The 21,366-nt window shown below is 45.2% G+C and overlaps 1 protein-coding gene across 9 annotated transcripts in view; it reads left to right on the top strand.

Annotated features, from left to right (window-relative positions):
- MBNL3 (muscleblind like splicing regulator 3) overlaps positions 1 to 20,321 on the top strand; it is a 97,586-nt gene extending 77,265 nt beyond the window's left edge. For 5 of the 9 annotated variants that reach the window (XM_040613967.1, XM_040613969.1, XM_040613968.1 and 2 more), the window contains exons 6-10: positions 3,869 to 4,019; positions 6,321 to 6,356; positions 8,395 to 8,489; positions 9,960 to 10,033; positions 12,674 to 20,321. In XM_040613967.1, the coding sequence (XP_040469901.1) occupies positions 3,869 to 4,019; positions 6,321 to 6,356; positions 8,395 to 8,489; positions 9,960 to 10,016 (339 nt within the window). In that variant the 3' untranslated portion in view covers positions 10,017 to 10,033; positions 12,674 to 20,321. The remainder of the gene's footprint in view (positions 1 to 3,868; positions 4,020 to 6,320; positions 6,357 to 8,394; positions 8,490 to 9,959; positions 10,034 to 12,673) is intronic. The other 4 variants (XM_040613972.1, XM_040613973.1, XR_005830877.1 and 1 more) reach the window with 4 other exon arrangements.
- Positions 20,322 to 21,366: the final 1,045 nt, after the last annotated feature.

The raw sequence follows: 21,366 nt of genomic DNA, 5'->3' as shown, positions 1-21,366 counted from the left end.
CTGAACCCTTCAGACAGGCTGCACCAGAGAAGGATTCACGGTGGTGATAAGAGCATGTGTAATCTTCAGAGGAAACTGCTCAGTTTGCTTTTGCTGCTTGCCAGGGAACGGGCATTACCTCTGCCCTCTCTGAAATCATTTTGTTTGTCGCGCCTTGGAGTGAAGTAGCAAGGCTGATGCAGACCCAGCTCCTCTTTGCAAAGGGGTGAAAGTGTGATCTGCTCCCAGGAGATAGCGATCTGAGGGGAGCTTAGAGGTGCAATTAAATTGTTTGTTGCAAAGATTTAATCCGCTTCTTGTCTTGCAAAAAAAAAAAAAAAAAAAATGAGAGGGTTGTTAACCAGCACATGGGAAATTTTGACTTTGGCATGCAGTGCGTTTGTATCTGTCAGTCATGCTGAAAGATTGCTTGCCATGCCACGCAGAGAAGTGGCACAAACCTCTTTATTCAGATGCTCGTGTTCCAGCAGGAATGTGGGCTTTCCCAGCCCAAGAATGGGAGGCTGCCTGACATTTTTGTAGTGGGAATTGTTCATTGGGATCAGTGCGGGCTGTCACATGGATACTGAACTGAATTAACCCTTTCACCGTGCAGGCGGTCTGGTCATGTTGCTTAGGTTGCATATCCATGTGTGCACGCAAACGGCCAGAAAAGAAAGGCAGAAAAAGTTATTGTCAAAGGCTACTGCTCCATCTGCGATGGTCAGAGCTTGTCTGGAGGGAAGTGACAAGCAGCAGGATGAGGTAAACTCGCCAAGAAAGTTCTTTGCTACAAGGGTTCAGTCTAGCTTCTGTCCTGCAGTGGGGAGGCACTTGCTGCAGAATTGGCTAAGGTCAGAGCGTGGTGAGGAGCCTCCTGTCACCTTTTGTAGTTGCTTTAGGACACGCTTGGGGGATTCCTTCAGAACCAGAACATGGTGCAAGATAGAAATGTTGTATCCCCATGAGCTATTCCTGGAGGTCCTGAGGTGGGTACAAAAATTCTGGGTGGTTTCAGATGAGACACACTTGTTTGCTGCTGGGTCCCTGCCAGATCCCTGTGCAGGAGCTGTTTTGGCCCAACTTCATCACAGGCAATTTTAGAAACCTCTCCTTGGCATTTGTAGATGGACCTATCAGTGCTCCTGGCTTGGGGCTCTTGCCCCAGCAGAAGGGCTGGAGAAGTGGTGAAGCCAGGTCCTGCATCTCCCTGGGCCCTCCTGCACCTTAATAACTAAAGATAGGCTGGCAAGAAGAGGAGCAACATCTTCAGGGCGGGCTCCTGTACAAACGCTCCCCCAGCCTCTGGGATAGAAGAGGTGACCCAGAAGGCTGTGTCAAACCAGAAGCAGACCGAGAGAGCTCCTGGCTCCTGTGCCCACAGAGCCCATGTGGCAGAGCTGGCCTTCAGGCTGCACAGCAGCTGCTGCAGTGTGCTTCTTTCTTTAGAAGACCTGGGAAATGTTATGTTTATGTAGGTTTCTCCCCCCCAGCTGCTCCTCGAGGAGCAGTAATGGGACTGCTGTATCTGCTTTCTCTCCCTTGCTCCCAAGGAGCTAGAGCAAGGTAGGAGGAAGGGTGATGTTAGAAGGATGGTGGAGTCATCTGTTGTGCCTCGACATCCCTATGGCTTTTGGTGTTCATCTGCTCCACCTGACTGCAACGCTGGGCTCAGGAATTGCCCAGTGAAGAGTCAGGACATCATGGTGAGGTCTCAAAGCCTTCAGCTGTTCTGCTTTTGGCGCTGCCATTATGGGATAAAGGGGTTTTTGGGGTGGTGACAGCCTTTGGCCAAGAAGCAAGGAGTCAAAAGTCCATTATGTGCCTGGTTGCTTTGCTAGAATTAGCAATTTTTTTTCTGAGGCAGATTTTGGATGCGTCTGAAAAGGAATGTTTAGCAATCAGGCACAGTAAAGAGCATGAATTTAAGTGGCAAGTTCTTCAATCACTGTAAATCCGTAAAACACCTCTGATGTATGTGGGGCTACTCCAGTCTCTGCAAGTTGCAGATCTGTCCTGTGCCTGGAGGAACGTTCATGTAGCCATCATGAAATAGACGAGATGTAGATACAGTCAGATTTAACGCAGATAGCAATGAGGGCTTACCTAGGAATGGAAGCTGTTAGATCTTTACCTAAAAGACCTCATCCTAAAATACAGATCTTAAGCAGAAGATTTTGGTGTCTGTGTCTGGGAATGTTTGACTGCTGTCCTTTGGTACTAGTCGGAAGAAATCTTGAAAGATTAAGTCCTAATGCTGGCACTGGGTGCCTGCTAGCATTAGCAGAGGATGTGTGCATGTCTGAGGGCAGTTTTGCAAATGCAATTTCTTCTTCTGATTTTCTTTTTTTAATATTAAAACCACCTAAAAGCCACCATGTGAAGAGAGATAGGATGGAGTAATGTTTTGCCTGGAAGTTACCTTGCTTGACATTTCTCAGATGAGCAGTCTCCTATAGCAAATCAAAGTGAAACCTGTTTCTAGATGGTGACAAACTGTTGCGAGCTTTCACTTATATTCTGTTGTGTGTTGATCTTCATAAGCTTTAAAATCTCTTTACTTGTGTCCTTTCTTCCAAGTACTGTGTAGCCTTAACCCTTCATTAGCCAGACCTCCTCCATTGCCTACTCTTCACTATCACCTATTAAAAAAAAATAAATAGGAGTGATAACCCTATTTTTCAGCCATTGCTTTGATGCATGATATAGACTAACAACGAGGCAGAAATGACCTGATTCTGCATGACTTCCACGTGCGTAAATCTCATTGACGTCAATGGGAGCGTTACGTGCTATACGACTGCAGGGCATAATTAAAAAGGACCCTTTTCTATCACAATATGGAGAAAAAAATGTGGTTCCTACTAGGGTACAATGAAAAGCTGTAAATCATTAGAAACATTCCTGTCTCCTAAGAACCTGACATACTACTTTGCTGTTGAGACATGCTTGGGTGAATGATGAGTAACGCACTGAGAAAAGTTCCTGAGTTGGGTTAATGCGTTTTACGAAGTCTGATCATGAAACAGGTTTGACGGGCTGGAAGAAGCTCGGTGGTGTGATAGAACAAAAAGAGGGGATTTGTCGATGGCTTTTTCCACTGTTAATAGCGAGCGAGCAGTATTTAACTGTTGAAGGCCACCTTCTAGAAAGTGGGAGCAGATCCAAGTCTGCTGGTGGTGAGCTGTGCCGCTGGTGCGAGCGGTGGAGAATCAGGCCTCTTCTTGACCGTGTTGCTCAGCCTCTCTACTAACAAGTGGAAATGCATTTTACTGTGAATGTAACATTATGCTTGTAATTGGCAACAGCTACTGCTTTACCACCTGGACACATGGATTGGCTGCACACAAGTGTGCAGGCTTCCACACGTGTGCACATACGTGTAGGCAGGTGTTGAAACAGACAGAGGCAAGCATCCCTTTCTTTTCCTTGGCATTTGTTGCTTATGCTAATCCTTTTGTTTTTAAATGGTCATCTACTATATTTCTCTTACTCGTTTTTTTGGCTTTTTTTTTTAATGCTTGTTGCCTGCAACTGCTCTTCGTAGTATCCTGTCCGGGTGATCACCTCTCCCTTTCCTTCTCCTCGTGCTTTTTTTTTTTTCCTGTGTGCCCAAGTCAGTCCTGCTGAAAAGCTCCCTTAGCATCCCTCCTCCTTCTGGACTCAGCCCCTTCTCCTGATGCATTTACTAACTGCTTACCTAGTGAAGCTGTGGTTTCACCTACTCCTCCTACTCTGATTTAGCTGCTCTTCTCTTTCCTGCCTCGCTAAGTTGATAGAGTTGCAGGTGATTTTGCAGCCAAGACCCCCTGTTATTTATTGCATGTTTGATCTACATCTGGGCCCCTTTTTTTACTCCACTTGCCTTTAATGACTCCCTTATCCACAGGCCCTGCCGCCTGGTGCACTTCAACCTTTACCAAAGAGGCCAGCACTTGAAAAAAACAATGGTGCCACCACAGTCTTTAACCCAAGCGTTTTCCACTACCAACAGGCTCTAGCCAACATGCAGTTGCAACAGCCTACATTCATCCCTACAGGTAAGTGTCTCCTTGCTTTCCCCAGCATCCTAGTTGTCTTTTATTATGACCTAGGCGTTGAGCTAATGAGCAGATTTAGATTCTAAGAGTCCTTAGCAAAAGAGTATCAGCGGGTAGTTTGGTGTTAAAAATGGATGAAAAGTTAATGTTTGTTGGTTTACTATTTTTTTCCATTCATTACTACAATTCAGAGCTTTTCACTTGTAAAGATCCCTTCTTAGCCTTTTTGGTTTAGTTTTGGGGTTTTTTAAGCAGTCAGACTAAGAAAAATGTCTGCATGTTTCTTGAATTCATACTTTCTGTTTCTCCTTCTTACGGTTCAACTGGTTAATTCCAAATTAATTCTTTGACTCTTGCGTAGCAGTCTTACAAACTCATGTTAAAATGTCTCGTGGAACCTCTGTGCCTGTTCACTCGAAGCTGCAGGTGTCTTTCTGAGCTATCTCAGTGACCCTACATATGCCAGCAGCCATGATGCTTATAGAGGGAACATTTCATCTTCAGTAAATACAAATTACATAATCCTTTTTAAAGGCATATATTGGCCTCTTGCTTGTCTCTTCGCCAGTACGATAGCCTAAGCTTTTTAAAAGCAATTTTAACTACCAGCTTTTATTGTACCTATAAGTCTCAGAATAAAATTGAAAGATGCAGTTTGCTAATTCATATAGGACTCAAAATATTGACGTGGCAAATGTGATTGCTGACTAGCCAATTAACCTCTATTCACTGCAGCCAAATGAAAACCATAACCTGCTTAGAGTAGTATCATAAGTGGCTGAATGAGGAATATTCCAGAGCTGATAGTTTGGTTTTTAGTATCGTTATTGTCATTGCAGAGCATCATAAGGAAATGAATGCCCCGTATTTTTAATATTTAATGCTGTATTCACTTGCCAGCTGACGTTTACAAAGATACACAAAGCGTTTCTCTGGGCTGGCCCCTCGAGATGAACATGCAGTGGACCTGCACCTTGACCTTGCTGTTTCCTGGGGTCAGGGGCAAAGCTTTAGAGACAGTCCTCTGCCGACACCGAAGTGTCTCAGGTGTGGGTCCAGAGAGCTGGGTCCTAAACCCTGTGCTCGTGTAGCCTTTCTGTTGCAAGAGTAGTTAGACACGCTCAGAACCCAGCAGCTGCCAAGATGTTCTTCCAGGCAAGTGGAGCCTTGTGTGGAGAGATGGAGGGAGGGGGTAGCCTCCTGCCCTTGTGCTCTGCAAAGTGCTCGCGGAGGGGACGGGCTGAGCTGACCTTACCGCAGCTCTTGTTGGGTGCCAAGCGAAATACTTCTTCAGGAAACACTGACACCTTTGAGAATGCCAAGTCCCCCAGCTGGCTACACGCTCCCCTTCCTTGAGGTCACGGTTGCCAAAGTTGACATAAGGACATGCATTTCTGATGCAAGCACTGTAAATTAGCTTTTACCCAGCACTCTCACTGTGCCGTTGCGCCCTGTCTCATGGCAATGAAATTACACGCAGGGCTGATGCATAACAGGTCTGTCTGCTCCACCTGCTTTCATCTGAGGACATTAATGCTGGGCAGAGCAGCACATTTCCAGTCAGGGAACGGATCTCTGATGAATTTATGTTACGTATCCCTGTTTTCCCTTATGCATCAGACTGCAGCCCTGGTCTCGGCCTTTGCAGCACTCTGGAAAGCGAAGCAGAGAAGTGGCACGTAGCAGCTCACGCCATGGGGAGACAGGGGGTGGAGTGAGCTGTTGCTTTTCTTAGTTTCTCCTTTTCAGTTATTGAGAGATCAGTATCATAGGTTGCCATGGGGGGAAAAGTTAGGGCGACTACTAACTGCAGTTGTTTCAAGTCTAGAAAAAAACTGCCTCTTTCAGCTTAAACTAGAGACTTTGAATCCCGACCCCTGCTTGCAGGAGTCAATTGCTTTTGGAAAGTGGGTTTTAACATGAGTGTGACATTGCTTTAAGAGCAATTTGTTTTCTGCTGACATGATCAGAAAGAAATCAACATACCCAATACCAAAAAAAACCCCCCTCCAAACAACCCTGATTTCTAGGATAGATCATATAATTTAATACCAGGGTGGGAGAAGAAATATATTATCTACTACCCAAGAATTCAAGAATTAATTTGGTTTGCTATGATCTCTTAAAACTGAGTTTAAACTATTTATGTACCAATATGCAGAATCTGTTTGCATGTGCTTAAATACTGAATGCTGCAAAGAGAATACCTGCTTTTTAGTTAAAGTGATTTCTAACACTGAAGCTTCACTAATGAAATATCCCTTTTGTTCATCTTTCCACGCTTCAATGCATGGTGTGCAGGGTCAGTTCTGTGCATGACACCCACTGCAAGCGTTGGTAGGTTTTTCTACACAAACTTCTCAACTTTTCCTAATCTGAAAGAGACAGCAAGTTAGTATGCATCAGTGAGAACCTGGGTGGCTGAGTGGTGTGACTGTCTATCTGCTGTCTTCTTTGAGGCTTAAATGGTTGTATCCCTCTTAATTTCTGTGCAGTGCAGTGTTTTGTGTGACTAATAATAGAGAATCAAGGTGATGTGTTCCCACCCCTATTTAGTTCCGCTGTAGAGAGAAAAATTTGTCACTTAAATATCTTTACGACCCATTTAAGTCATCCAACAAAAGGAAATAGCAATGGCAGGATACTGCTGGTTTATTTTTTTTGTATCAGGCATCAGGAGGTGGATGAGTTTGGATTTTTGGTTGTCCTTCTGAGGACGTTTTAGGAGGCTGGTTTAATAAAGGCGCTAAGGAGGAACACACCTGGGGTCAGCGCCGGAGCAGGGTGCTGCTTGTACAGCGAAAGAAACAGGGCTTAGAGCGTGGACTGGCTGAAGATGCATCTCTTTAGTGAAGTGTCAGCTGTGCAGGTACAGGGGACCGTAGGGAGGTGCTGCTGCTGGTGCACGGGGGATGCAGTGAGGCGGCAGGGCTGAGTACATGCTCGTTGCTGCTGCAGGGATCCAGTACGTTCAGGCTCAGCATCTGGGTCTTACTGGGAACCTATGCAGGTCTTTGAGGGACCTTCCCATCTGTCTACAGCTGCTGGGCACAGCAGGGTGGGTGAAAGCTGAGCTTTCGTCCTCCAGGCAAAGTTATACAAGACTGCCAGCATCCAGGTGTGTGCCTGCTTCAGCTGGAGGGAGAGGTGGGAGCAGGAGCCCTGGGGAGGGTGCAAGGCTTTTGGGGAGCAGGTCTGAAAGCTTTGGCAGGAATGGCTAAGCTCTCTGCTCTCAGCTCCCCACCCCTGTAGCGCAGGGAGGACACACTGCTTGCATGATGGGGAGCTGAGCCCTTCAGCATACCTCTGCCTTTAGGAAACCCCAGCCCACGTGCTCCGACGTCGCTGGGCTGGAGGGGAAGGCAAGTCTGCTTCCCTGCCGCATGTTTGCGGGGACGGCCGGGCTTTCCCGTGGCCCCCCCGGCCCTGCAAACCCCCCCTGGGTTTGGGGGATGCCTGTGTGTGCCCCGGAGCATCCCCTCCAGCACCGTGCTCTGTGGGACGTGCAGCTTCAGGAGGCTGCTGAGCTCCCTGCTGCCGTGTTGTCCTTTTGGATGCTCTTTCTGCAAATTGTAGCTGTTCAGATGCATTTGTGTATTCCTCCCTCTCGGCCCCCTCCCCTCTCCACCCCCCACCCCACAAGAAGGGAGTTTGGTCAAATCCTCTAGAAGTAGGGTGGAAGGGAAGCACGCTGAATTTGTACGGAGAGAGCTCGGGCTGCCAGCTGCTCGTTTGCCCTGCCTCCAGCTCTGTCCCGTGCCAAAACATCGTCCCCGCTAGAGAGAGGCGAGAAAACCCGGTGAAAGGGCTGCGGCAGCCGCTGCAAAGTGCATCATGTACCTCTGGTTGCTGGTGGGGACGGGGTGGGGAGGGAAGGGGACAAGCTTTCCCAGGTGGGTGGGAGGGTGCGCTTGCCAAAATGTCCCCACCCAAAGGAACGTGCACTGGCTGTGTCTAACTCCCCACGGGTGCGAGCTGACGTGGGCTTTTGCTAGCACACCCGCCCTCTCCCCACTTTGGAAATTTGGCCCTCGGAGTCTAATACATCATTGTTCTGCTTATAAATGTACTAAGTGTTGAGAATGTTTTGGTTTTTTCCTTAATTATAATTGTAATTGGCTTTTCCCCTTCTCTCTTGTTTATTTTTTTTCCCAACGCTGTCTTGCTTTGCACTGTGATTGCATGCTGCGCCCCGATGTGTCCTTCATGACGATGTCACATGGCTTGTTGCTGTGATTCCTGCCACGCCCCCAAATCCACCACATGTTGCCATGGTTACATTTTAAAAAAAAACAAAAAACAAAAACAAACAAACAAAAAAATATATATACGCTCCACCCTCCCGTATGTCGCTTCCATGGTTCCCTTCCGAAAGTGCCCATGATGCACGGTGCTACGCCCACCACTGTGTCTGCAGCAACAACTCCTGCCACCAGCGTCCCCTTCGCTGCAACAGCTACCGCCAATCAGGTTTGGCCCTTTCAATGGCTTTCTTTCACGTGTTCAGATCTCGAGGACCGGGCGAGGGCTGGATCCTGTGCGGGGCCGAGCGCCTTCCCGACCCGCTCGGCTTGGCGCAGGCTCGGGCGCGCAGAGGCAGCGTGTGTGTGTGCGTGCGTGTGTGTGCGTGTCCGGGGATCGGTGAGGGGGCACCAGCCGGTCCTGCCACGTGTGGGATGGGTGGCGAGCCCAGCTGGAGCGTAGGGATGGGCGATTGGCAGGGGTGCAGGGGCTTCTCCAAAAACATCCCCTGCCCCGGGTCCTGAAAAACCGGGCTGTAAAAGTCCTGACCGTGCCGTCGCGCAAGACCTGCAGCACTTCTGCTTTCAGTCTCAAGCAGAAATACCACCCTGAGCATCCTTCCCCGTGGTATTTTGGCATGTCCTTTCCTGGCTGGAAAGTGGAAGTGGGAACGCAAAGCAGCCCCACCCCCCACCCCAAGATTGGACTCTAAAAACTACCAAAAAAAACCCCCAAACAACTAAAAATGGGGGGCGAGGCTGTGAAGTCTGAAGCTTATTTATACCAGTAGCGTATCACCCATCCCTACAGAAATGACTCTGGGTGTGCAGTACGTGCCGTTGTAGCACTGCCGTAAGTGTACAGGATTTCATGCATGTCTGCCGAGCCATAATTCTCTCCAAAACTTTCCTCTGAAGATACTGAGTTGTGATGGCTGCTTCCGCACCAGTCCCGAACTGTATATGCACCAACTGTCCTAGTGATGCTTCCCAATAATTTGGTGTGCCACAACTTTCCCCAGTTAGACCAGAGACATTTCAAACATTTCCCCCCCCCCCTCCCCCCCCCAGTATTAATTTTAGCATTTTTATTTGTCATGCTCTCGGGTTTAGAGCTATTGCAAAGAAAACGGGGTGTCACTTTGTTCTGTAGGAGGCTGTTAGCCATGCTGAATGTCAGTCATGTCTCAGGGACATCCTTGAGTCTTTTGCTAGTGCGGGGTCACAAGGCTTTCCGTAGCAGTTTTGCCTGCAAAAATCCTAGGCAGTGTTTTACTGCTCGCAGTAGGGATCGCTAGTCTTTTTTTTTTTTTTTTTTTCCTGTGCTTTGTTGTTATTTGCAGGTAGAGCAAGTCTTACTCATACTCGTATCGGTCATGAGAAGAAAGCAGAAATTTCTGTGCAGCGTTGCTCTGTGGCTGTATGAGTCCTGTTTCAGCCAGATAGTTTCAGGGCATTTCTGTCTTGCTTGTAGTCTATGGAGTTAAGATCCCAGTACAGTCACCACGTACTCCATGAGGCATCAGTAGTGATGCAGCTACGTTGTACTTAATGTGTAGCAAAATCAAGACATCTTGGGAATGGATCCTGTTTTATAAGGCACTGATGTACTTACTAACCTGATACTGAAGACAGAATGAGCAGCCCAATCTCAAGACAATGTTTTAATGTGTTGTGTTCTTTGTTTTTTCTGCTGTAGATATCCCAGTTATCAGTAGATGAACTGAGTAGCAGCATGTTTGTTTCACAGATGTAGAAGTTCCCGATAGAACAGTAAGTTCCTTTTCGGTATTTCTCTTTACGGTGGATTGCTTTGTACAAGGGCACTGCACTGCCTCCCCCAGAAGGGGGGCTGGCTCGGGCAGAGGGACCGAGCCTGCAGGACCCCAGTGGCTTCACGCTCTGCCAACTCATCAGAAATTCAGCAGCTGCAGCACAGATACGGACCAGCCCTATGGTTTACAACAAGCAGTGTTTCCTTGTGTCTAAAATACATGTTTTATGGTGTTCGCAGCCTCCCTTCCTGCGTCCCCGTGACTCTGACGGCTGTGTTTACAGGTTACTCTTGCTCTGCACGGCCCCCAGCTGCCTGCAGATGCCTCAGGGATTTGCGCTATTGATGGCAAAGACTGTTCTGGTAATGAGTCAGCTGAAAAGGTGTAACTCCTCTTTTGCTGTTAGCGGCATGTTTCCTTTCCTGGGGTAAGCAGGAGTAGGTCATCAGCTGCTGTGCATCTGCAAGGCTGGCTTGGTCTGAGCAGAGAACTGCTGTTCAGCCGCAGTGGGGGCCTGGCTCATGGTGGGTTTCTTCAGAGGTCCTTGTATGTATTTTAAGACCAGACGAATGCCACAAACAACATACCCTTCACCCTGCTTGCAGATCTCGGGCTTCCCTGGGCTGCTGGGTTTCGCTGAGTGGGAATGATGGAGGAGTTTGTCATTTTCTTTGACTTAGAGAGTATTATTTCACAGCTGTAAGCAGCAGTGTCGTTTTTCCATTGCTTTTCTTTGTGAATATTGGCCGATGTACATGAGAGAAAATCCCTTGAGGGTTTCAGTTCGTTGCTGTGTTTTTTCACCCCAAGAGAGTAAAGAAGCGGCTCATCCGACTGAACAAGAGGTTGCCAGATTGTCCTAGTGCGGGCCATTTAATATGCACAGATAGGCAACTTGTTTCTTCCTTAGGTCACGTATTGTAGGCAAGTACTTAAATGCTGGAAATGAGTTTGGCAAGCAGTCCTCTAATGATATCTTTAGCAATCAACAGAAGTTACTCATCTTGGTGGTGGCCCTTATCTCTGCTGACCTTGATAAAGCACCGTGTGTGTACAGGACCCACTAACTGGCCATGGAGCCCTGTTGGTGCAGGGGTGCACACCAAGCTGTCCCCATTAGTGACAATGTTCTGCCTTACACGGGGCACTGCCCTCTCAAACAACAGACGTGACACCCAACGTATTAACCCGTTTCCGTAACACATGTAAAACAGCCTGTCCCACCCACTGAGGAGATCATTTGCATTGGAAGAGCATCGTTCTCAAACTCTTTGAGATTTTTTTTTCAGCGTTTATTTCAGGAAACTTCTCTTTTTTCTGAATTCTTTGAACTTTTACATGTGTGTGTGCTTAAACTCGCACTGACAACAGTGATTTCAGGCTAGGCAAGGAACTTCTATGGTTATTTCTTTACTCAAGTATTTCTTTAGTAAGGAGGGAGCACGGTACAGTCTGAACAAAGTATCGGCCATGCTGTTAAGGGCTGTGAAAAACCTTTGCTTAAAAGCAGGGTCAACATCCTGAATTTGATGGGATTTCTTGGGGATCAGGCTGCTGGGCATGGAGAGAACCTGGGTCTGGGACAGACAAGGAGCCTGTACTTCACAAGGGCAGCGTGAGCACGCGTGTGAGCCATTGCTCTGCCAGAAGCACTTGTCCTCTTCACACCTCGCAGCTGTGGGGCATAAACCACATTCAGAGGCTGGTAGGAAAGGGCCATGTCCACCAGCATCCCCAGAGCTCGCAAGACCCGCCAAGCAACCGTGCTCATGTAGCAGCACGTGTGTTTTGATCCCCTTTCCTGGGTTGTTACCCCCCCCCGTGTCTGTGCTTAAACTTAAGGTGAGCAAATCTCTTGAGGACACATCATTTCATGCTACCACCTGGATATGGAAACGGTGCATGTGCTCAAGGGTTTTGCCAGACAGTGACCTTGGTTGGCACTCTGCGGTGCTGAGGGGCAATTCCCAAAACTGTTCTGGTTTGGAGTTGGGTAACTGGAACACTCGCTGCTCTGACAAATATTTTTCTTTCCTTCTGTGGTTGGCGAGATCCTGGTAGCCAGACTGGCTAGCCTAGCTCTGCAGGAGGCAAGTGTGGGGTCCTTCAGGAGAGGATTTTCATGAGTACCTCCCAAGAGAGGCGATTTGCTCCTAGAAGACGGGCCCCTGGGCATGTTTTCTGTGTTTTGTCTCTGGCTTTGGCTCATGGCTCCTTAGGATCCAATTTTAATGCGACTATCTGTGGCTTTCTCCAAAGGAAACAGGAGCTAACAGGGCTCAGGGATTCTTCTTTGTCCTTCCCCTTAGTCACTCTCTACCTGCCGTCCTTTCCAAAAATAAGATTATTATTCACCCACCTCCCTCTTTGGCTAATTGTCCATGTGTGTGCAGTGCAGTGGAAATGGAAAGCCCCAAGTGCAGATTAAAGAGGATGCCAAGTGTGTTTTTAGCAATTTCACCCTATGTCAGAAAATTAAGGGAATAAAATGTTTTCTCTCTGCAACGTACTAATGGCAACCTCTTGGGCAACGCAGCGAGGATGTAAATGTATCTTATTAGAATGATGCTTATTAAAATACAGATGTACCTCTCTCTGACTTCTCACTCTTTGTTGTTGTTTTTTCTTTCCACTGCAGCAGACCATGTTGAAATTCTGAACAGTAAAATTATGGAGCACCAGGACTTCTTGGTGGGAAGCTGCGCATGGCCTTTCTGTATATAACCCCTCTTCCCTCTATCATTCTCTACCACCTCTACAGTAAGCCTGTTGCAGCCTACATGTTAACCAAAAACTGATCAATGGGAATGTCAAAAAAAAAAAAAAAAAGCACTATAGAAACAATTAACAAACAGCGCTCTGTTATATGAAATATACAAGTAGAAAATTATAATAGACTTTTATAACACATTACTTTAACACACTTAATCATTTTATGACTACCATCCTGATAAGTGCATCTGCACAGCGGACTGTTGGTTTACTGTATACTATCGATGGATAAATGTTTGTCTTGTTTTTAAAGTGTTATCTTACTGTTTTGTTTACATCATAGTCTATTGATTTGTTTTAAAGTGTACATCATTATCAAGTATACTCAATACCATTTTTTCATTATTGTTATGTCTTAAGTTTTCATATACTGTAGGTTTTATGGGGTTTTGTTTTTTACTAAAAATGTTATTGTGGGAAACAGGAATTATGTGCTTGAAAAACACGACACAGGAATGTTCTGCCCTTTGCTGGATTTGCTGTTAATGTCAGCTAAAGTTGCTTGTGTTAAATGCTCCTTTTATCATTTAAAATTTGCCTTCAGATAGAGCCTCCAAATTTTTAGTACAAGTGATATGAAAGGACAGCAGTCATTTAGTCCAGTGCAGGGTATTTCTTTCAATACAATGAGCTGATTCTGGAAACTTTTTTGGGGAAAAAAACCCAACAAAACCTAACAAAAAAAGGCCAGGCTCAGTAAGGGGACAGGAACAATTTGCTCAGATGGTGGTAAGCATCAAGGGATTTCTGCAGTTCTGTTGTCCATTGAAGTGCATTCCCAGCTGCAAACGACGCACAATCTCTCTTGCTGTTCTCATGGTGCAGTCAGAGCGACAAAAAAACAGGTGGTGAAGCGAGACAGCCTCAGTTGGGCAAAGACTCATTGCACTGCAGAGGAGCAAATGCCAACCGTTAGCTGGAGTGGGCCCATAGCCGTTACCCAGGCTGGGTAATACCGTGCCCGGGGGCTTGTCTCCACTAAGCATGCTGAAACATTTCAGCCTGAAATCTTGTGTGGCTCTTCTTGAAATTTTGTCAGCATGCACCGATTATTTAATCACCATTTTCCATAAGTGGGTGATTTTTTTCCCCATGATCTCTGGCCCTTTAAAGCAAACACAGCAGTAACAACGCAGGAGAAAGCTCAGCATAAGCTTTCTACTGTAGATAAACATTCATCTTAATGAAGCTCCTGTAGGTCAGTGGATTTATTTTGGCACCTTCTGCTTGACCAAGAGCAATGTTTGCTGCAAAACAAGGGCTAGTTCTCAATACCTCCTTTTCATACACACGAGTAAAACAATTTCCAGCCCGTGCACCCTGGACAGCCCAGCCTGTCGTTACGCTGTGTTGATGAACAATCTGGCTGCAGAATGCATTTTGGTTGAGGATACAGCCAAATTCATCCCTGTCGTGGCTCTACAGGATCATTGGCACTGTGGAAGAGGTGGATTTGCTGCTGTAAATCCGCAAACTCCATACAGGGAGAAAGAGAATTTTATTGAAACCAAGCAAGAGGCTGGCTCCCAGTGTCCAGAGGGCCGGCCACCCTAAGCTTGCAGTGGTCCTGTAGGGTGCCAAATTCTGACAACCAGGTTTTCCTTTCTTTTCCAAGCTCCTTGGCCTTGCTTAGGGACTTTCCTTGCCCCCTCTCCTCCAGTGTGAGCGCAGATAGTTGGACAGATGTATACATCCACGGACCACAAGTGATGGAGGGGCATCTAGGGCACAGCCAGTGCGTCCCAGAGGAGATTATTCATAGCAAGAACCTTTGAAGAGACCAGCTCAAAAAGGCCTTGAGCCGGAAGGAATCTCATTTTAGCAGGCTTTGAATCAAACCTTGAGGGAAGGGAACAAACACCCACCCACACCCAGTGTTTTGACGGTCGCTTGTGTCTGTGGATGTTCCCCAGCCATCAGCGTTCACAAGCGGCGGCGTTGCCTGAAATCGGTGACTCTCATTTGTATTGGCGACCACATACCTGTTCTTTTCACCACTGAGTTTCTGTTTCCCAAAACCATAACATTGTTAGTGGAAAAAGTGGATTTGAGTACTTCCTGTTTGAAATTATTTGTGTATCAAAAATGGGTTTTGCACAACCTGTGCCAGTGCCTCAACAAAGAACAGAGCTGATCTTCTTAAGCCAGAAAGGATGCATTCAAGCTTGTATGGCTTTATGAGTTCAAGGAGGTTGGAATTTTTTCAGTGCTAAATGGATTTTTGTATATCTTGACACTTTGATGTAACCTCCTATTTTATTTATCGACTTAAACATCTGGCATAGATGTGCATAGAATGTAAACCTAGAATACAGCTGTTTTCATGTCACATTTAAAGCACTGAAAAAAAAAAAAAAGCGTTTAAGGATTATTTTTTATTAAAAGAGGTCCAATGAGGGATGTTCAGGGTAGTTCTATTAGGTGCCACAACAGTTTTTATATTGCTGGCAAATTTAGAGTTAATTTGTAAATGAGTTTAAGGAAAGAAAAGCTTGAAGCACTAAACTTCACCAAATTCAAAACAATCTCGGCAAAAATGCCATTTTGAGGTAGCACTATTTAAACTAGTTGTGCAATGACTTGCTCTAATTTTCTTTGTTCAAGAAAGAAAAGAAAAAAAAAAGTCGCCAGACTATAAATTTCCTAAATAGACTATTACAAAGTCACCAAGCTAGTTAGTGACTCTAAACAAATGTCATAAAAGCATGAATATCATCCTTTATTTGACAAGAGATGTATGTAAGTTTGTTTAAATCAATATAATTTTAGTGACATTTTTATAAGCTTCCCACTTTCCATGAACCTATATTTTTTATTTATCCAAAGTTATTTCTCTTTGTCCATTTCTCTCAGCCTTATGCAAACAATATGCAAGAAATGCTGAAACTTGGATAAAACGGGTCATGCAGAGGGAAAATGAAAGCTGAGATTGATCATTTTCACGAAAAAAGGTTGTTAGTAGTTTCAATAAAAAGTACTACTACTAAACTGTAACATAAGCAGACAATAAAAGAGGGATTTAAAATAAAATGGATTCATAAAACTATTAAGATTATTTTTGTTAAATACAGTGTTGTTAGTAATTTGGAACATGATTTCACAATCAGCCGTGTTTTTTAGTTGGAGATTTCTAGCTGATGATTTTTGACTGTGTATTTTTGCATCGCAATGTTCTAGAAACCGTTACCTCCCTGGCCAGCCCGCGCCAGCCCCCTTCCCGAGCACTCCGAAGCGCTTTTCCTCCCTGCCACCTGTCCCTGCCGTCTCCCACCACGCTCGGAGTGTTCCCGAACGGTGGCACCGCCGGGCTGGCCACCGACCGCAGCCGCGCCGGCGCTCCGGGTTCCCGCGGGGGGTCCCGCCGGTGGCGGCGGGCGTCCCACCGGAGCTGGGCCACCACCGACGAGGCGGCGATGGAGATGGGTATGTGGCTCGTGGGGGCAGCTGGCCGGAGGAGGAGACGCGTGTGCCTGGCGAGATGTCTGCTCCTCCACCCGGCGGGCTGCCGGCTGGCGCGGTAGAGTAGCTCTAGGACACGCGGGTACACCATGAGTGAGAAACTGGAGTCCTCGTTTCGTTTATCCCTTGTACATTTCACAGACATGAAAATTGAAAAAGGTGAAATTTATGAGGAAAATCTAATTTCCCATTCCTGTTGAATGGATTTAGTTTGATATTGACCTGATTTTACCATGTGCCTGTTGAAGGCCTTAGAGTATATACTGTATGTTAAAGACTGTAATAACTTTAAAAAAAAAAAACAAAAATAGTTGATAGCCTAATCCAAATGTAAATAGAACTACAACACATTGTTACTAGGCTACAACGCATTAATTCATGTCATATATTTTCATTTCTCTACCATTAGTTTTTAAGGTTTTCATTATTGCTTTTTTTGATATCTTTAGTAACTAATGAATTTAATTTTGAAGGAGAGTTAGAGAAAGTTTAAAATTTTTAATACATGTATTCAGCCCATTTAGTTATATTCTAAACCAACACTGAAGCATGGTAAGGTATAGAATACAGTCCATAACTAGTTTGTATAGTTTACAGTTTAAGAACAAAATTAACTTTGTATGTAACTCCTACAATGATAGATTCATTGTTAACTAATTATATTAAGTTGTTGTTGCTATGGCAACAAAACTACAACATGGCTACCTTTGTATACATTATTTGTGAAATTTTCACATGTAAATTAAAAGTGATGTGTAACAGTATGAGCTTGTTAAAGGTACAGTTCGATACTGTCAGATAAAGATATGATTGAATATTTTTAAAATCCCAAAGTCCCATGTGAACGCTGAATTTGTGTCTTTAAGGTCACTTTTTCAGTCAAGAAGTTTACAACACATGGATTTAGAGTCAGGTTTTATAGCTTGTAGAAATTGTTGTGTGGCAAGGGTTATTCCACAGTATTTTCACTTCGAAAACACGACAGCCTGTATTTACGACGTAGTGACCGGTCTTGCTTTCATTTCACGTTCATTCACACAGTGGGAATTCAGAATTAATCCGTTTCAGTACTGTAGCTCTGCCTGCAATTTTCTTTTTTTCTTTTTTTTTTTTTTTTTTTTTTCCAGAAATCAAGCACTCAAGCGATTACGTTATGATCAGGGCTAAATAATTAAGCATATAACTATTTTAATACTAATTTATATTAGCAAAAACTGTACATAAGAAAAAAAATATTGTGGAATGACCCCGTAACAGTGTTGAAGATACAAATATGCTGCAGTTAAACTGATTCAGTTAGTGTACGAATGTGTGAGACACACCTTTTTTGCACTTATGTACATAGTCCACGAAAGAAATCCTTGGAACTTATTTTGAATATAAAAAGTCTGTAATAATACAGGAAAAGTTTGTAAAAGAGATAGGTATTACTAAGGCTTTGAAAAGGAGGAGTTTTTTGCTATAAAACTTATCTGAAAGCATGATGTTGCTTTGCTGTTGTAAAAGCTTTGTAGTTTGCCATAGCTTATTATACAGCAGACTGATAACAGGTCAGCTCCAACCTGCAGCACAGAGAAATGGAAAACAGTGCTTAATTAATTAGTAAGGTCACTAGCAAAGATTTGAATTGCTTTTTTTTCTTTTTTAATCAGCCTACATTTTCAAACACACCTTAGGTCATGTTTCTGAGATGTTGTGTTCTCGGTGAATCCTATTAGGGCTGAGGTCCATGGCGCCGCACACACATTTTTCCTAGCACCTAATCCTATTTCCAGCTGGAAGTGTTTATCTGTGAGAGGTGGATGTCGTTGCAGCGAGTGTTTTAAATCCCAGAGGGAATCTGAAATGTCGCAACTTACTATTTTTTTTTGGGGGGGGGTGTTTTGGGGGGGTTTTTTGTTTGTTTGTTTTTACCCTTTTGGGGCAAGGTCACCACGCGGAAGGGACTGATGCGCAGCGGGTGGGCAGAGGTGGTTTTGCGTTGTCGTGGGTCGCTTCCCTCTGCTGTAGGACAGCCGTGGGGTGTGTTCGAGAGAGCCACGTGGCAGAGCTGCCGATGGATGTTGGGCAGGGAGGTGGAGGCTGGCTGGGGCAGCGCGGCCAGCCTGGGGCTTCTGGGTGGGGCTCAGAAGCCCCACTGAGTTGCCACCAAAGGAGAGCACAGCCGTGGTCCCCCAGCCCGCTGAGCAGCCCCTTGGTTCCCTTTCCACGGTGTTGGTGGTGCCACCGGGGCTTTGCAGTACGGCAGGGGGTGGATTTTGGAGAAGTTGAAGCGCCTCTGCTGACCCATTTATTTTTGATTGGAACAGTTTTTTGGTTTGGTTTTGTTTCGTTTTCTTTTTTTTTTTTTTTTTTTTTTTGCAAATCCAGAGCCCCAGATTTGCTTCAGAAAGGTCGCTGGCTTTGCTGTGAGGCTGGTCCCGGTTCGAGCGGTGAGTGGAGCACCCCAGAGCAGAACCAGCAGGTGGTGGCACTCAGTGTCACTGTCCCCTTTCCCTGCCAGTTCCAGGATGGGGGGCTGAGGTTGCGCTGCCAAGCGCAGGAGCTGCTCCTCCTTGGCCACCGCTGCTGGCATCCCGGAGGTTTCAGACTCCTCAGGGTGCCAGCGAGTGCCTGGCCAGCCCACCTTGCGCCACAGGGTTTATTTCAGCGGGCGGTTCACTGAATCGGAGCCGTAGCATCGTGCGGTCCCAGTGTCTTTAAAACAGGGAGGAACCAGATGTTGCCTCTCTCCGTGGGTGTTACAGTAGCCTAGATTTTAATATGAAATAATGAGCTAATTCTAGCCACCGCGCTATTCAGGCTTCCCTTTGCCACAATCTATTTCTGTAATGAAGCTCTTTCTCATTTCTAGGATTATGAGAGAAAAATATTTTGCACTATGTGAACTGAATCGTAGCTGGTCACACTTGTTCTTGTTGGGGTATGAGCACGATCATGACAGCACTGCTAAAATCTTTGCTAGTGATCTTTACTGACATCCTCTATCATCAAAAATAACTCTATATGCTTCTCAAATGAGATATTTAAACATTGCAAAAATAACACAACTATTAAATAAAATGAAGTTATTTTTCCAAACACACAACAGAGAGAATTACCTGACACCGAATTACAAGGTTCCAGTTCTTTATTACTGTACACAGATGCTATTTGATAGTGGTGGAAGCCAAATGATTTTGTTGCCATGGCTTTTGTATCCTAGCAGATGAGGGGATGATAAGACCATTCTTAGATTGGATTATGGGATATTTTTTTTCTTTCCAATTAGCTTTGCTTTAATTATATTTTTATTTTAAATCATGAAAATGAACCGAGACTCCCCACACTTTTATTGTATCACCTGACAACAAATCACTATTTTTTTTTATAAATAGAGAATTGTATTTTAGGCAATCACTAAAATCAAAAGAGAGAATGTTCTCCTAAATTGTCAAATTTTAATTTAAATATATAAAAACATTTATACTGTACTGTGTAAAGTAGATCTTTGAAGCACACTCTTCTTATCATAGGCATTTCTGGTAAAACAAAGTAAGGGAAACATTAGATATCAATTTAATGGTATAGTTTAGAAAAATATATACAGACGATTACAGTTAGCCCTGTGGAATTGTAAGAAATAAAAACACCATCGGATCCAGACAGGCGTAGGCTAATGCAGTATTTCAGTTCCATAACATGATAGTTCATTCCCTCAACTGCTACCAACAGGGTGTACGCTTTGAATTTATTTTTCTTTTTGCCACGTTATATTGCTGTAGTGCTTGTACGTGCTTTAGAAATGTGCATAATGCTACTCATTTTAGTATGTTACTTCTATATTGTTATTGTTTATTTTTTGATCTTTTAATAAAGTGTATAAAATTCTTGGTTATGTTTTTTATGGATCCATATCTACGCATTAATAGGAGTTTACTTTAAAAAACTTTTCAAGTTCCAGTTTATTAGTCCCAAACTTCAAAGGTTCTGATGTAAAAATAATAACTAATGAATTTGATTCAATGTTATATCTAAAGTGTAGAACAACAGAATAAATTTCTTTCCAGAAAATACCTTCAGTATTTTGAATTTTGTAGCCAGTGCCTCCTTTTTATCGGATGCATTCGGCCTGTCGTATTAAAGTTACTAACACAAGAAAGACATTTGTATTTTAGAAAAATAAAAAGTAAAACTTTCCAGATGCTGCCTTTTGGTTTCTCTTGTGCCTTAGACCTTCTGAGACACATGTGATGTGGTATGCTCGGTTTGTATTTTTCCATGCTTCCTTTCTGACCCTGTCTGTGATGTGATTAGAGAGGAGATCAGAGCTGTGCATTTGAAGATAACCACGAAGAATAAATTGACTCTCATTCAAAGGCCTGCAGCTTTTGTAGCACAGTGATGTGTGTATTAATTTTTCTCTTTCAGCATTTGTGTCAGATACCGTTTTGAACGTCCCAGTGCAGTAACACAACAGTAAGCTCCCTTTGGCAGCAGCCTGGATTCCCCAGCGCTCCTCCAGGTGCCCAGCTCATCCCCGGGCTGCGCTGCCAGGCTCCCACCTCGGGCCAGCGCAGCCTGGGGATGCCTCTCGCCGCGGCCCGGAGCAACCACGGCTGAGCTTGCTCTAGACTTCTGCAAGAGAAAATTGCTTCTTGCCGAGTTTCTTTGTCCCTTCCGTAAATGTTGCATAGGTTTAGAGGTAAGAAAATTGCTCAGCAGCGTTGCCGCTTTGGTCGCCACCTGCGTGCCAACAGCATCGCTGCAAAGGGGGGCTGCTACCCTTAAACTGGCTGGGGATCACCACTCGCTCCCTAAAAACTTCGGCTTTTACCTGCCGGTCTCAACACGTGTTTGGTCCCGCTGGAGGCACCAAGCCGGGGAGCAGCATCGCTCGTCTCGTGGGCCGCAGAAGACATCAGGAAACCCCTGAAGATGTGAGTAACTTGTCTCCGCTAACGTCTGAGCGGCGGCCTCGGTACCCAGGCTGCTGTGACACGGGACACCAAGGTGATGGGTGAACCCCGGTGGTGCAGCAAGAGGGGTTTGATGCCTGCACGAGGGAGGGGAGCGCAGCCAGGGAGGGGTCACAGGCTGTTCTGCCGGAGGAGTCTGAGA

This window comes from Falco naumanni, chromosome 14, assembly GCF_017639655.2.
Source record: "Falco naumanni isolate bFalNau1 chromosome 14, bFalNau1.pat, whole genome shotgun sequence".
Classification (NCBI taxonomy): Eukaryota; Metazoa; Chordata; class Aves; order Falconiformes; family Falconidae; genus Falco; species Falco naumanni.
The sequence above is the reverse complement of the archived record's forward strand: the minus strand, read 5'-3'. Positions and strand labels throughout refer to the sequence as shown.